Source organism: Pogona vitticeps, chromosome 1 (genome assembly GCF_051106095.1).
Source record: "Pogona vitticeps strain Pit_001003342236 chromosome 1, PviZW2.1, whole genome shotgun sequence".
Lineage (NCBI taxonomy): Eukaryota > Metazoa > Chordata > Lepidosauria > Squamata > Agamidae > Pogona > Pogona vitticeps.
The window spans coordinates 204904793-204921624 of NC_135783.1; the positions used below are offsets into that span (position 1 = coordinate 204904793).

At 42.5% G+C, this 16832-nt stretch overlaps 1 protein-coding gene across 2 annotated transcripts in view; it reads right to left on the reverse strand.

The window, feature by feature from the left end:
* The window catches only part of CERS6 (ceramide synthase 6), a 133804-nt gene that overhangs the window by 79553 nt on the left and 37419 nt on the right, over nt 1-16832 (reverse strand). For both annotated transcript variants that reach the window (XM_020789435.3, XM_020789436.3), the window contains exon 2: nt 6480-6585. In XM_020789435.3, coding sequence (XP_020645094.3) covers nt 6480-6585 — 106 coding nt within the window. The remainder of the gene's footprint in view (nt 1-6479; nt 6586-16832) is intronic.

A 16832-nucleotide genomic window follows, 5' to 3' on the forward strand; every position in this document is an offset into this window, starting at 1 on the left:
TGTGAAGCTGGGATACAGCCCACAATACCATAGTTTCAGATGCATAAAAGGTTCCATGCTGTTGTCACCATTATCCAGCTAGCAGTTTCTTTGTTCTTGAGAATAATTGGTACATATTGACATTTTCTAATGAGTTTTACCACTTCAAAGCGTGGAATTTAATATTTGTAGTATTTAGATTAAACTCCACTGGAGCTACATTTCTGTTTGATACTTTCCAAAACAAGTTGAGAGAATAAATTCTGGGGTTTTTTTTCCTCCAAGCACATTAATGCATTTTATTCACTTACATTTCAACAAAGAGTAGTGTTGATGAATAATATCAAGCACTTTATGGTGCTCAGAGCAGGATGGAGAAAAGGTGCGGAAAGACATTCCCCACAAATTACGTATTCCACATGAGACAGCAATGGTTACTAGAACTGTCTTATTCCCCTTTTTAAAAAACCAAATCAAAATGAGAGGAAGGTGCTAGGCATTTGTGATTTTTATTTTGATTCATATGTCCAGAGTCAAAAATCTGGCCCCTGGAACCACCAAATATGCCCACCTTTGGTCTAACGCTTAATTTGATCTAAACTGTAATTTTGTAATATTAAACTATGGTAAATGATGGTCAAAGGAAACCATGGTTTAGTGTTAACTGTGACTATGAAATTTTTTTTGGAGAAGAAGCTCAAATAACACCAGAAAGGTAATTATTAGCTCCCCCACCAAAGTACCAGGCTAATTCTATCTTGGTATCAGTAGGACAATATAGGTTGAAAGTTGTAAGTTGATAATGAGTCATCGACCTTTGGGGAAGAGATGAGCCAGAACCTGAGGTCAGAGTTTCATTTCAAAGCTATCCCATAAATTGCTCCAGCTACACATTGAAGAGGGACGTGGTGGCGCTGTGGGCTAAACCTCAGAAGCCTGTGCTGCAGGGTCAGAAGATCCGGCAGTCGTAAGATCGAATCCACGCAACGGAATGAGCACCCGTCGCTTGTCCCAGCTCCCGCCAACCTAGCGGTTCGAAAGCATGCAAATGAGAGTAGATAAATAGGGACCACCTCGGTGGGAAGGTAAACAGCGTTCCGTGTCTAAATCACACTGGCCATGTGACCACGGAAAGATTGTCTTCGGACAAACGCTGGCTCTATGGCTTGAAGAGCGGGATGAGCGCCGCCCCCTAGAGTCGGACACGACTGGACAAAAATTGTCAAGGGGAACCTTTACCTTTACCTTTACACATTGAAGAGGCATGTGCAGAGAAAAGCAGGTTTTCTCAAAGGTTTGGAGACAAACAATCTGATTGGCTAAAAGTATAAAGCAGGGTATAAAGTTTGTTTCTTTAGTGGTCCCCAACCTTTCTGACACAAGGGACCAGTATAGTAGAAGACCATTCTCCTAATGACCGCGGGGGGGGGGGGGGAATTGTTATGCAATAGGTTGTTGGATAGCTTTGAATCAAGATCATTACATGTATTGTGTCGGGACAGATGAATGAGCAGGAGGTGAGCTGCAATTGAAGCTCTGCCTCCTGTTAGATCAGCAGTGGCATCAGAACCTAAAGTGGTGCCTCCACTTACGACCATAATCCATTCCAGAAGACAGACGTCACTTGAAATGGTTGTAAGTCAAAGCACCATTTCCCATAGGAATGCAATGAAACGCAATTAATCTGTTCCGGCCGAAGGAAAAAAAAATCACACACACACCCAAAAAATCACTGCAAGACTTATTGGAAATGCAATTAATCCCTTCCGGCTGAAGGCGGGGGGGGGGGGGGGGGAGAAAAGCAATCAAGCATGCAAGACCCATTGGAAATGCACAGGAAACAAATGGAGCAGATTGGAAATACACAGAGAACAAAGGTGGCAGGTCAGAAATGCAAAGAAGACTAAGGAAAAACAAAGGAAGCATGCAAGGCCCAATGGAAATGGGAAAAAAACCAAAAAAGCAACCAAATCCCCCAGGACCCATCAGAAATGGGGGGAGGAGAAAGCCAAAAAATAAACTCCTCAAGACCCATTAGAAAGGGGGGAACCCCCACAAAAGCAACCAACCCCCCAAAACCCATTAGAAATGGGGGAAAACACTGCAAAAAGCAACAAACTCCCCCAAGACCCATCGGAAATGGGGGGGACAAAAAACAACCCCCCAAGACCCATCACACTACAGAAAAATAACTCCCCCAGCTCAAAACCAAACTGCAAGAACACCCAGAACAGTTTTTAAAAAGCAGAAAACAGCACCTTACCTTACAAGGCAGCCTGAAGCCTCCCTGCGCGCACGCACACGCACACGCACACACACACACACACACACTCAGAAGCAGAAGGAGGCAGGCCCAAGCTGACGATGACGCATACTCTCTAACTGCTGGGGCAAAAGAGCTACAAAGAAGCAGCCTTGTTGCCACCTACAGTTAGCAATTTGAATTTCCTGCCTTTTTCTGTTCATAAGTGGAAGCTCCAGTCGCAAGTACAGTGGTGCCTTGACTTACAAACATCTTGACCTACAAACTTTTTGAGTTATGAACAGTTCCGTTCACATACCGTAATTTTGCTTTGACTTGCGAACACAAAAAGACAGGGGGAAAGGGTGGGAAATTCAAATAGCTAATTGTAGGTGGCGACGAGGCTGCTTCTTTGTAGCTCTTTCGCCCCGGCAGTTAGTGTGTGTGATCCGAGGAGGCTGCCTACTAAGGTAAGGTGCTGCTTTATACTTTTAAAAAACTGTTCTGGGTACTATTGCAGCGTGGTTTTCGGCTGCGAGGGTATGTTTCTGTCCTGTGATGGGTTTTGGGAAGGTTTGTTTGTTTTTTGGTTCCCCCCCCCCATTTCTGATGGGGGGTTTGGTTGCTTTTTGGAGTGTTTGTTCCCATTTCTGATGGATGTTGAGGGTTTGTTTGCTTTTTGGGGTTCCCCCCATTTTTGATGTGTCTTGCATGCTTCCCTTGCTTTCTTGCTTCGTTCTCTTTGCATTTCTGATCTGCTCCGTTTGTTTTTGTGCTTTTGCAATTGTTCCTGCATGCTTCCCTTGCAAATCAGAAAAGTTTTTGCAAGGGTCTGTGCTGGCTTGGTTTAAAATGTGCTGTTATAAAATGTGTGGGTTTAGCATGTGTTTACTCCAAACTCTCTCCCTAACGTTTTGACTTACGAACACCATTCTGGAACGGATTAAGTTCGTAAGTCAAGTCACCACTGTAGAAGCAAAATTTTGCAGCCAGAGCTGGTCATAACTCAAAATGGTCATGAGTAGGAACGTTCGTAAGTCAAGGTACCACTGTAATAGGAGGGCAGGTTCCTACTAGATTCTAACGCCACAGGGACAGCTGATCTAGCAGCAGCAGGAGGGGAGCGGGGAGTGAAGCTCCACCTCCTGTCAGATCAGCAGTGGCATTAGAACCTAACAGGAGTGAGCATTCAAGCATTAGCTCTCTGCTCACCTCCTGCTCGACACTCATCTGTCCCAGTGGCCGAGCCCTACCAAGGCCACGGACCAGGGGTTGGGACCGCTGGTTAGAGGACCTTTTATATGGAGATGCAGCACATTATGCTGTTGCTAAGAATCAGCACACTACATGGGCTCAGATGTCTCACCCTTCAGTATTTAGTTTAGGATGAGAAAGCTTTCTTATTTCCTTGCAGATGATTCTTGTACCTATCATTCTTTTAGCTGAATTGGCTTTGTTCAAAAGTGTCTTCTCTTTTTCAATTTGGCTTATCCTTTTCTTATTCTTTAAATAAAGTTTAAAAACTCCACTTGGTGTATTTCTTGGTTGGTGAAGACAGATTCTAAATCTAGTTCCTGAGGCTGAAATTGGCTACACCAATACTCATTACCATTTTTGCAACCTGGTTTTGACCTCTCTTGCAGTGTTGATGTTTACCCAGATGGGAGAATTTGAATTTGAATGCTGAACTTGTTAATTAATCCTTGAGTGATAGGACACAAGTGCTAGTTAATTTGGGCTTCTGGGACTCAGGGGAGTTCCGCTGGGTTTACACAGGGCATTTCAAAAGGGTTTAGAGTGGCTGGATTTTGTTCACATCAAGACTTCCTAAAGGCAGCTCTATTGGTTGGTTTTCTCTAAGCACAAGAGCTAGAGAGAAAGTCCTTGAGAGTGACCTAGGCAATAATCTAGATTTTTAAACAAATGATTTCCAAAATTATTTAAATTCAAGCAACGTTTAAAAACAGTCATACAAGGGCCCACACGTTTGGCTTCCATCTGAGTGTGTGAAGAATTTGTGCTTTTGTATCTGCAGCATTTCTCCTGGGTATGCAGTAGTTCAAATTCACAGATCAAAACTTCATTTTCCTCCATCTGTTCTGTCAATATGGGAAGTATTTGAAATTTCTCTCTTACTCCTTCATGTTACAGGCAGTAAAATAGTGCTGATCAAGGTCAACTCACAATGGAATAGAAACTCAAATACCCAAACCCATTCCAACTTCCTCCAGTTTTCCACGACATTTTTTCAAGCATTTTGACTCTCCTGAGGGCTTCAGCTAGTTCAATTTTGTTTCAATGTTTTATTTTCCATTTCTCTTCTGTAGGTCTCATCTTAGACATGTTGTTGTCTATGGCAAAAGAATCAATAGCATCCATCTGTACCAGTCAAGGTGCACAGTACCAAGGCTACTCAAGTTATTTTGGCACCTGAGGCAGAAAAATCTTAACATATAGCAATAGTTTAACTATATGCACATCTCTATGCCATCTTTTAGAAAAATACAATGCCAGCTAAACAATGTAGGATTTACATGCATAACCAATGACTCTGGGCTGCTCCCTGTGCATCTCCTGAATTTGGAGGAATCTCTTCTGCCATCACACAAATGATCAGGTGAGTAACTAGGGTGAAAAAACAATCTGCTCTTCTCTTCCCTGTTGTGAGACGGAAGAGGTTTTCCCCCTCACTATGCCGAAGTGACTCCTACATTTTGGTGGACAGATAAGGTAGACTGAACAATCCCAACTGCGGTAAGTTAAGATGAGGGGAGAGAGAAAAGGTATGTATGCACATGCACCTATTGCTCTACACACACACTTCTTGCTGCCACCAAACAATGAAGATGGCCCTCAGGGCCAAAAATGGCTGTGCACCTTCAGGGCAGGTGGGAAAGGAGAATGAGATATGAATTATGTTACATTGTCAAAATAAAAACAAAATTGCTAAAAGTTCAACACAGTCATTGATTAAAACATGCCTTTGAATAAAGACATATTTATTTATTTTATTTCTTTAAACTTATACCCCACCCATTTAGGGGGCACACCACTACTCTGGGTGGCTCCCAACAAAATAAGAATATACAAACAGTATTTTTAAAACGAACATATAAAAACAAAAACCCTCATAAGGAAGAATCCCAGACTTAGAATGGTGAACTATGGGTGGGCATAAATTTAGAAAATATTTTTACGAAGGGGTGTGGCCTGTAAAGCCCTGGGTAAAAAGCCAGGTTTTAACTTTCTTTTGAAAACTCAGGAAAATGGGGGCCAATTGCACTTCCACAGAAAGAAAGTGGACTGAACACTACCAAGAAGGCCCGGTTTCTTGTGGGTGACTTCCTGGCTTCTTCTGGAAGGGCCACCCTGAACATCACAGAGTGGGCGGAGCACGTGGGACAGGAGGATGATCTAAGGGAGAGGCACTCTGAATGGTAGCAAAGTCCTAAACCATAAAGCACTTTATAAATTAAGATCAGATGTTCTCTGTGTTAATTTCCTTGGCATAATTCCATCATGCACAGGAAACAGATCATACTAATATTTGAAAGTCAAAGAAAAGTTGGCGCAGCTTCCCATTCCACGTACAAAATATGTTGAACTAACAGCTTGAATGCTCTGAACATGAGCTTCACTGATCAGCAGTACATTTGTGCACACCCTCTCTTTCTGATCTGAAAGCAAGAAGGTGCAGATGAGGAGGTTGCCATTCATTTTGCCTCCTCTGATGTTCATCCTCTCCTGTCCAGCTTAGGTGAGTATAGAGCACTAGTGTGGTGCTGGCATTTGATTGATGCACAGCCCAGCTGGGTTCCAGTGGGAACTGGAGTCCATCAGCACACTCTGTTCTGACTGTGCCACACAGGCAGGCCTGGAAGGTACTCAGCTTTTCTTTCTTTCTTTCTTTCTTTCTTTCTTTCTTTCTTTCTTTCTTTCTTTCTTTCTTTCTTTCTTTCTTTCTTTCTTTCTTTCTTTCTTTCTTTCTTTTTTGTCTATGTGTACTGGTAATAACAGCGATGATCTTTAGAAGAAGGCAGCACCCAAAGCCATCTATTTACAGGAAAGCAAGAAGTGAGTGGATCACTGAAAGCCTGGCAGTTTCTTAAAGTGCTATTGCTAAGCGGGGGATCACCCAGAGGAGACTTTGCTGAGGACTCTGTCAAAGATGATAATTATACTCCCTATTTGATTGAGAACATTTCACTTTCAATCTTCCAAAGTAATTAAATTAAAAGGATTGAGGTATATACAATACCTTTGTAATTGCAGTGAAGACCTTTTCAAGAATTGCATTAGGCTGAGCTTTTTGTGGTCCATTGGCCTGAACTTTTAGGCCTAAGGCACACGGCTTGGCAATAAACCTACAGCATTAGAAAGAGAGAAAGAAAAAAATTTAGATGCACATGATCACGTATTCAAAAGAAATTACCACAATTCATTAGTATTGCAAGGAGCAGCCTTTCATGTTACATCTGAACCAAGACCTTTTCATCCAACTTATTGAGAGAGAAAAAGATGAGAAGTTGTTAAAATGAATGATGGACTATAATTATAAAATGTTGAATAGGCTGAGGGCCCACTCCTAAGGTTTCATATTATATGGATCTTTGAATTTGTGGATTGTTAGAACTGGAAATATTAGCCTTTGCACCTGGATACATGTAACAGAAACAGAAAAACTCACTATTAGGGACAAACTGCTCAGCTTCTCTAATGAATGGAAAGGGAGCCAGACAAACAATTAAAAAAAGAAAAAGAAAAAGATCACAACCAACCAGAATTTAAACTACTTTCACAGAGAACTTCATCACAGACAGCACTTAGAAAAGACAATAAAACAAAGGTATGTAGGTCTATGGAGTGGGAAAGAGAAACCAAGAGAGTATTTTTCTCCCTAGCTTGCTGAATATAAAAACAGAAAAGAATTTCAGCCTTAGCAGAGAATGACCGTATCCACATACACAAGCAGAGATAAATAGACATGTAAACCAGATTGCATCAGGGCATTCCTGGCCTGTCGCATCGTTATCTCTGCCATCAGCAATCACTTGGCTGACTGGACAGTCTGTACATGAGAGCTCGTTCACTCTGTCTGTTTAATGTTGTGCCCTCTCAGTGGAGAGACGCAAAACAGAGATGAATTCAAACTGGACAGCAGTGACCCAATAAAATATGGTCAGTTCACATACTGAAATAGCGACATAAGGGAAAGTGACCTTCAACTTTCGCTTCATGTCTTCAGGCACAAAATTTCTCACTGAGTTGCTCCGGCAAGTTTCTGTGCTGCCTTGATGAGCTCAAGCAGATAAGAAGTTATTTTCACATCTCATAACAAAATCAAGGATTTGAGAATAGTCACTAAAGCGAGCGAGCTCTGCTAGGAAGGGGGGTGGGAACCTAACTTTTTCATGGATCAGAGTGAGGAACATGTGCTCTTGAAATGTTGCTGGACTACAAATCCCATCATTTCTCATTTAAACACAAAACCATATGTCTCCCATCCTAATGTATTTATTATTTATTCATTTGTTTATTTAAAATATTTTTATCCCACTGTTCTCTTAAAGGACTCAATGTGGCTTACATATAAAATAGTAAAAGTTAAAGACAGAAAATTATATTTTAAAAGAATTAAATAAACATTATATTTAAAATGTTAGGTAAAAGCATTACTGAAACAGATTTTAAAATAACAAAATTACAAACCATTCCATTAAAAAAAACCTCTCTCAGACAGACAGTCACTAAGGAAAAGCCTGCCTGAAGAGAAAAGTCTTGCCTGTTTGCAGAAGGACAGCAAAGATGGGGCCAATCTGGCCTCCTGAGGAAGGGAGTTCCAAAGTCTGGGAGAAGTGTTGGGATTGAGAGAAAGGCCTCCACTGATGAAAACATTTCGGCAGGCCCAAAAGAAGATGAAATCTTTTATATACTTGGACCCAAGCTTTTTAGGGTTTTATAGATTAAAGCTAGCACTTTGAATTGTTCCCTGGAAATGGATCTGTTGTAACAGATGTGATCCCTGTAACCAGCCCCAGTCAATAAACTGGCTGCTGCAGTTTGGACCCGCTAAAGTTTCCTGATACTTTCCAGAGGTAGTCCCACATAGAGTGGTTTACAGTAATCCAGCCAGGATGTAACTAAGGCATGCATTACTGTAGCCAGATCAGACCTCTCCAGGAACAGGCACAGCCGGTACACTAGTTTCAACTGTGCAAAGGCACTCCCGGCCACTGACAAAACCTGGGCATCCAGGCTCAGAGATGAATCCAGGAGCACATCAAAGCTGTGCACCTGTTGTTTACAGAGGGAGTGTAACCCCATGTAGCACAGGCAGCATCTCTATTCTTTGATCTGCATTTTCCAGAGTAACATATTACTATGAAATCAATGAGTCAAAGCTAACAAGTCAAACTGAAAATTAAAGGGGAGTCAGGCGAGGAGCTGGACCATAAAGAAGGCTGACCTCTGAAGAATTGATCCTTTTGAACTGTGGTGCTGGAGGAGGCACTTGAGAGTCCGCTGGACTGCAAGGAGAACAAACCTATCCGTTCTGAAGGAAATAAACCCTGAGTGCTCACTGGAAGGACAGATCCTGAAGCTGAGGCTCCAATACTTTAGCCATCTCATGAGAAGAGAAGACTCCTTGGAAAAGACCCTGATGTTGGGAAAGTGAGAAGGCAAGGGGGACGACAGAGGATGAGATGGTTGGACAGTGGCATTGAAGCGACCAACATGAATTTGACCAAATTGCAGGAGGCAGTGGAAGACAGGCGGGCCTGGCGTGGTCTGGTCCATGGGGTCACGAAGAGTCGGACACGACTTTACAACTAAGCAACAACAACAGGCAAGGAATCTACTGTAAACATGCATATGTAACTAAAACTTGAAGATGGGTGGGGAAAAAGAGGCCACTGTGGGTGGCTTCAAGATGATGACACACTGCATATCTAAAAGCTGGATGAGAGTCTAATTGTGTTCAAAATGTACAATACGTGGGTGACAGGAAAAAGGACAAGGTGAAAAAAATTCAACCTTACACAAAAACCAGAATTTCCAGTTAACCAGCAGACACAAACTCTTCCATGGTGCATCCACGCTTCTATTAAAACCAAGATGCAGAACATAAGACTCAGCTCCCATCAGCTCAAGGCCATATAGTTAAGGGAGAAATATGATAGGAGCTGAGGTCAACAATAACTAGCTCACATGTGCCTTAAACCTCATGTACCCTGTAACCAGTTATGTAAGTCCCCAGTGTGTTCCCCACAGGAATGCTTAAGAATAAATAGAGTATCAGGCCCAAAGTATCTCTGCAGCCCTGATTCCTGGCACAATTGCATATGGGTTTTTCCCCAAACCCAGAGGTTTGGGGAAGGAATGCTAATGCAACCTAAGAGTTACAACTGCTGCCATCCTCCTCCATGCTACAATATGCAGACACCACTCATTCCCTGCTTCAGTATGCAAATTCCACAGTGGGAACATCCAGTCATCAACTACAATTGAAGGCTACGTCTGTCAAATGACAGTCTTGACAACATCCATGTGTCAAACTCAATCAGTGAAATTATGCAACTCACTCAGGACCTATACATGATGCATACACACACTCACACTGCCTCCTTTTCCAAATTAAGGTAGAATCCAAATATTGTTGGCTCTGCTTGAAAACCCCTGAAAATAGCAGATGGAATCTATTATAATGGATTAGCAGAAACCCAAAATTGTGTAACTGGTGTTTGCAATTCTTCTGGTTGACTGGCACATGGCTGCACACACACTTATTTACATGCTCAGGCTTATGACAGAATTTTTTTTTTAAAAAAAAAAGACCACTTGTAGAACATATTTTACACATGTGATTTTTTTTCACTAGGATTTCAGTCACCAGGTAATTACCAGTACAAGGAAACCCTTTTCAGTTAGCACCGTCTGGTAGCATTAAATGTATCCTACATATAAAAATTTATATTGGATGTGCTCAATAAAGATACCTTAAATCTACCAATTTTACACATGTTAACTATAAAAAGGCCTGTGAACTATATTACAACTTCACAATCTAGTTGTTCTCAGAAGCCACAACCCATAGCTTTTGTTCTTACTCTGTCCTTGTCAGCAAATCTCTCACATACTTTAGTTCCAGAGACAACTAGGAGGAGCATTACATCCGCGTCACTATTTTTTACAAACTTCACGTCATTCAAGCTGCAGTTTGCAAGCCTGCAGCACAACACAACTTGGAGTGAATCAGGGTGGGCAAAAAGGCCAGTGTAGAGATAAAGAAAAATAAGGTTCAAGTCAAAAAGACAGGAAGTGGGAAAAGATAGCCAGGCCACTTCCATGCTCTTCTACACAAACTTATCAAACTGCTTTATATAACCACCAGTTCAAGACAATGATCATACTGCCAATATTCCTGCTTTTTGCTCTCACACTTCTCTCTAGAATCAATTCAAATAATGCCAAAACATTATTGCCCACCAATTATTAATATTCTAAGGACTACTAAAATATTAACCTTGATGGTTCTCATAAATATTTATTATGGAAGCCACACACACAAAACCTTCCTTTTATTCTACTATCAGGACATTGAAGCTGAAAAGAGTAGCTTACACTCAAGGGAATCTTTTCTCAGCTACACAGATCATTCCCATCAACACAAGACTCTTGAGCTAAAATGTAGAACCCAATGCTCAGCCCTATTGAAAATGAAATCTTTACAGAATCTTGACTATGAATTAAGTAATTTTGTGTTTTGACAAGAAGCTTGTGAGAGGAACAGGGCTCCTCACTGGCTTGTATGCCCATGCAGACATACAACTGCGTAACTGTGTTGTTGAAGGATAGTGAAGATAAGACATCTGGTAGAAGAAAGAACTTCCACCATCTGAATTCTGCTCCTCACACTTCTTTTCCATTCTCACAGCTTTTGTTCTAATAAAAGCTGAGCCATCCATGTTGTCGTCATCATCTGGGAAAAACAATGAGTTCCAATTTCATTTTTCTTTTCAGCATTTACAAGAACATGACAGTCCTCACTCAAAATTACTTACCAAGCAGAAAGCAAACACTATTCCATTTCAAGTAACAATTTGAACCACAGGCTGTGATATGCTATCTGCATTTCATGCGTGGAGGGTAGTGGTCCCCAACCTTTTTAATGCCAGGGACCAGTTTTGTTGAAGACCATTCTTCCAAGGACTGGGGGGGGGGGCTGCTGCCGCTGGCGTCCATGAACAGGGGTGTGATAACCTTTTATATCCACTGTATTTGTTTGACCTTTTTCAGTATTTATATGCTCACTTGGGTTAGCCTTTATTTTGTCCTTTAAAGTTGTACGCTGCCTTACATGCAAAAAATGCCATAACTACATGAGCGAAACAAGTTAGAAACAAGGCAACCCTACTCCCAGCTGAAATTTTAAACACCCTTCCTCACAGATATGAAAATAGCTCTGTCTACATACTTTATAGCTGGACAGGGGTCTGTTCTTTATGGTGGGGGTCTCAAGTCATCCCCACCATAAAGAACAAGGTGGGCTCTGAAATGTAGTGATGCAAAAACCTTCTGCTCATTCTTGTTTCCCTTACCAAAAGCAAAGTGCCCCTCTTTGTGAGATGCTGGGCTACAGATTTAACCCTGTCAAATTGAAGATATCTAAGCCAGTTTGCCCAGCGAAGATTTTTCTTATGCTAATGGACATAAGGGGCTGTAAAAGAGCAAAACCTTCTGTGAAGCACAGCAAAGGAATGCTACTTTTATGAATAAATTGGAGTAGAAAAGTGTCTGAATCGCAGTGCCCCAGCTTCTAATAACAGAAGCACAAGTAGGGATTCAAATCAGAGATCTAAGAGACCAGAATAAAACCCTTGCCAGACAGAATGAGAAAAAGTTCCTGAAATCAAGAAACTAAAAGTGACTATCTAAAAGTGAGTAGTACAGTGGGCAATGAACTGGGTGGCTGGAAAAAAAAGGAGGCTGGAACTGCATCAACACAATATTCTGCCAACATCTGGGGTGTGCTCCTGGATTCATCTGAGCTTGGATGCCCAAATTTTAAACTGCCTTGATTTCTTTCTTTAGGAGAAAGGCAGGGTAAAAATATTTTAAATAAATAACCCTCAAAAATATTTTAAATACTGTAAATTATCCTTACCTATATTAAATAAATAAGCCAGTATAATTAACATTCATGTTATTCTATCATTGATATTTTATTACAGAGGTTCTCACATTACTTGCAGCACAAGCTTCAATGAGAAACTTGCACATCAAAGGTGTTGTCACCACAACCCTAAACGCCCAGTGACTTTCCTACCAACTAACCACAATCTCTGTATTTTGGTCTCTCTTATTTTAATGCCATGTATAAATATTTGTCGTGCTATATCATTTTCCCTTATGTCTGAGGAAGTGGGCTTGTCTGGATGGCTCAGTGTATCCACCTGTGGATCCAGAGGTTGGGAGTTCGATTCCCCCACTGGGCCTCCTTGGCAGGGCTGGACTTGATGATCCCTAGGGCCCCTTCCGGCTCTGCTGTTCCAAGATTATTATGATTATTCTTGTCCACAAAAGCTCACATTAAAGAAATATAAGGTACCACCACGTTTTTGTCTTCTTTACTAGTCTTTTATTTTTCCCTGTAAGCATTGCATACGTAAACAAAGCACATGTTTACTGTCGATGAGAGGAAAGGCCACTGCAGGGGTACTTCAAAGAAGTGCTTTCCATGCCATGAACCCCCTCCCCCCCCCCCCACATTAAAGCTCAGTTTCTCCAGTTTGGGAGAAAGAAAGAAAGAAAGAAAGAAAGAAAGAAAGAAAGAAAGAAAGAAAGAAAGAAAGAAAGAAAGAAAGAAAGAAAGAAAGAAAGAAAGAAAGAAAGAAAGAAAGAAAGAAAGAAAGAAAGAAAGAAAGAAAGAAAGAAAGAAAGAAAAAGAAAAGAAAAGAAAAACAGGTAAAGGGCCTGAAAGACAGGCCCCCGGGCTCGCCTCTTCCGTAGGGGCACGAGAGCTGCCCGCATGCCAGCCCTAGAGGACGCAGTTTCCTGTTTATTTCTGTTTCAAGTTGCATTTTTGGAATCTTTCCATTTGATAGCAAACACAGACATAGGAAAAAAAGATGTGCATTACAGAGAGAACCCCAGCGTTTAAGAGGCATAGGACTGCGTGCAGGTGCTCCGTGCCTCTGAGCGCGTGCAGAATACAATGGGTCTAGTCCACCACAAAACTTCACTTTTCGCCTCTACACCTCGCCTCCCCCAAATGAGAGGCCATTACAGGGAACAAAGCCCTGCCCAAAAGGCCACCGCCCCCCCACACGAGGACAACCGCGCTAGGGACGAGGTCAGGGGATCCCGCCCACAGTGCTGGACTTCTGCAGGGCGATGCCCGGGGACGGGCGCCCATGTAAGTGAACAGGGCTGGTGCACGTGTGCAAGGCCGTCACACATCTTTTCTCCCCCCCGAAACCCAGCCATGCATGTGAGAGTGGGCCAGGGTGCCCGGGTCGGTGCCCCTCGGTTGCCAAAATTAACATTTGGCTGCGCTCCCCGCCTGCCTCTTCCTCCTCCTGCTACTCCCGGGCACAGCCCTGCAAGGGCCCGGGTGGTGGAGGAGCCATCCAGGGGTTGAGGACGGGCTGCAGCTCACCCATGGCAGATCCGAAGCCCAGCCCTGCCACCACCGCCAGCAGCACCAGCAGCGGTGAGTGGGAGTCATACAGGAGCTGCATCCACTGGGCCTCCATCACGTCGCTGCGCTGGGGCGGTGCTGGGGCGGCTGGAGGCTTGCTTGGCCTTGCTGGGGAAAGGGCTCAGCACCAGCCTTGCTTCCTTGCTTGGCTGTTGCTTGCTTGCTTTGCCTGCCTGGCTTGGGCTCAGTAAACACGCCGTGGGGGCAGGAGCAGCTCCGCCTCTGCCACCCACCTGCCTCCTCTGGCTCCTCCTACATTCAACGCTGAGGCACCCCGGAGCCTCCCTCTCACCCACCTCACTGCCCCACCTGGGGGAGTGCAGGAAGAAACAGAGATGCGGAGTGGACAAAACACCGGTGGAGCGTGACGCCATCAGCAGCAAGACAGGAAGGGAGTGCACATGCACTCACGGCCCGCGAAGTCCCAGCGTGGTTCAGTGTTCAAAGGCTGGGATCACGCTGGGAGGCCCTTAATGTCTAGGTCCAATGGCTATTCATCGTGCGGGGGGTGGGGCGGGAGGTCTGTCCCCGTGGCCCGGTCCAGCTCAGGCCATGGACCGGCATCGGTTGGGGACCTCTCCATGACTCTAAATCAGAGTTGGGAACTTTTGGCTTTTGTAGTTCTTCTACTCCAACTCCTATGAGGCTCGGCCAGCATGGGCACTATTTGTGGGTAATGGGAGCTGTAGTCTAACATCATGCAGGACATTTCCCATCCTAGTTAAAAATGGAAACGCAGTGGGAAATAGCTATAGTGGTCAGTAGTATTGACCACTATGTGACTTTTATAAACCCTATTTGAACACTATCACATTATTTGATTAAAATGATACAGAAAAAGAGGGTATAATGGAGAAAGATTCTTTCCCAGTGGCATTTCTACTGGTATTTTGAAATACATCCTGTTCTTTTTCAACAGTTTCATGGCAGATTTTCTCAGATCGCCTACATTATGCTCTCTAAAGGGCAGGCTTCTGTTACAAATTTGTAACTAGTGATATTCTGAACTAATCTGAATTTTTAAAAATATGACAGGCTATCCAGAATGAATTTAGATAAACTTCTGCAGATCACTGTAGGAGCTGAAGGATTCCCCACTCATAACAAAGGAAAAATTTAGTATAAAAACAAAACAAAACAAAAAACACCTCTCAAAACATGCAAATTGTAGAATAATCTTTGTTGTTCCATGAAATCCTTGGTAAAGCAAGGCATTTCAGATATAATCTCAAGAAGCTTTCCCATCAGGTCAGTCCAAGTAACAAATGCTCTTAACAGGAGTAAATTCTAGAGCAGTTCAAATTCTTGTGCCAGGATTCAGGGCTACTCTTCACCAAACCAAAACAGTGCCCAGAATTCTATTAAGTTTTTACATCTGCATAATGCAATAGGCATAGGTCTTGGCAAACTGATGCAAGTTAATAAGTCAGCATAGGCTTTTGCTGTCATACACCAAACTATGCAACTTGGCATCGAACAGCAAAAGCCTACATCAATTTCTTAACTTGCAGCTATTTGTTGCTGTAATTTATGCCAATACTGTTATGAAGGTGGACAAAACCAGTAGGATTTTGACTATCTTTCTAAAATGTTCTAAAGAGTACTGTAAATGCCTCAAAAATAATACACTTTATACTAAGCACTGAGCATAATATATTAGTAACGGGTATACACACATTTCTAAATTGTCTTAGCAAATTACTAACCAATTTACTGATTATAGCATGTACTGTCCTCCCAATTCCCCGAAGTTTACTCTGTAGCTGCGCCTGACATTCCTTGTCACTCATATTCTCACTTTCCTAAATACTAACTACTCTTTTACCACTTCTGTATCTTTGGTATCTGTTATCCTTCTTTGGACATTATACAAGCCCAATACTTTTAATTTTTCTCAATCCATAAGCCCATAAAGGGAAAAAAATCATTTCTTAGGGAATACCTTCTCTTTTCTTTCCTCACACAGAGACTATTGCTGTGCCTCATGTGGATGTCTCTCTATGGTATGCAGAGAATAGTGGGCAATCCCTGTGGTTAGAGATTCAAGTTATTTAGGATGTTATAGGTACAGGGAGTGTAGCCAAACCAACTTATTAAAGAACATCAATCCTAAATTCTGAGTACACAGCTTTAGGAGGTTACAGCTACCGTACTGCATTTGCACTTCTAGCAACTGGGCTCACCAAAAAGCAGGCTGCTTCATTCCAGACTTGCTGGAGTCTCTAGGCAGTCATCCAAGAAAGGGCTTTTTGAGGGAATGCAGTATTGACTGCTGCTGCACTGTGGAAATGGATCACAGAACCACAAAGAAAAAGCTGTAAGTACATGGTCCAATGTTGAAAACAGCCGTTGGCCAGGTGGACCTGTCTCTCCCTTCCAAATGACATCCGATCCTATCTATAGAAGAGGGAACCTGTTACACTCCTCTCCTTTTCTACTTGTCCTCCTAGTACCTTATTCTTCCACCCCAGCATCAAAAGCCAAGCACGCCCCATTATCCACAAATTTATTCCTACTGTACAAATAGCACTGATGTCTACAAGTCAGGTTCAGACACAGATATTCAAACTGGCTAGTCTAATCACCCTCCTAGACCTTCCAGTGACAAAGATTCAGGAACCCTAGAATGGCAATGGGGAAACAACTCCTTAAGCATCTTATGTACCTTGAAATCTCTAGTAGTTGCCTTTAGTTAGAATCAACTTGATGGCACATAACAATTACCATCTGACATAAAAGCACCCTGTATTGGTATGTTGACACTGTTTAGCCACTAGCCCCAGCATCTAATTTCGCCTCTCAATATTCATGTATTTTACAATTAAAAGAAAACAACACTTCTTAAAGTAACTGTTCATATATGCTATGACAGCAGAATTTAGAGCAGTACTGTAAATGTAGATGCAGTGC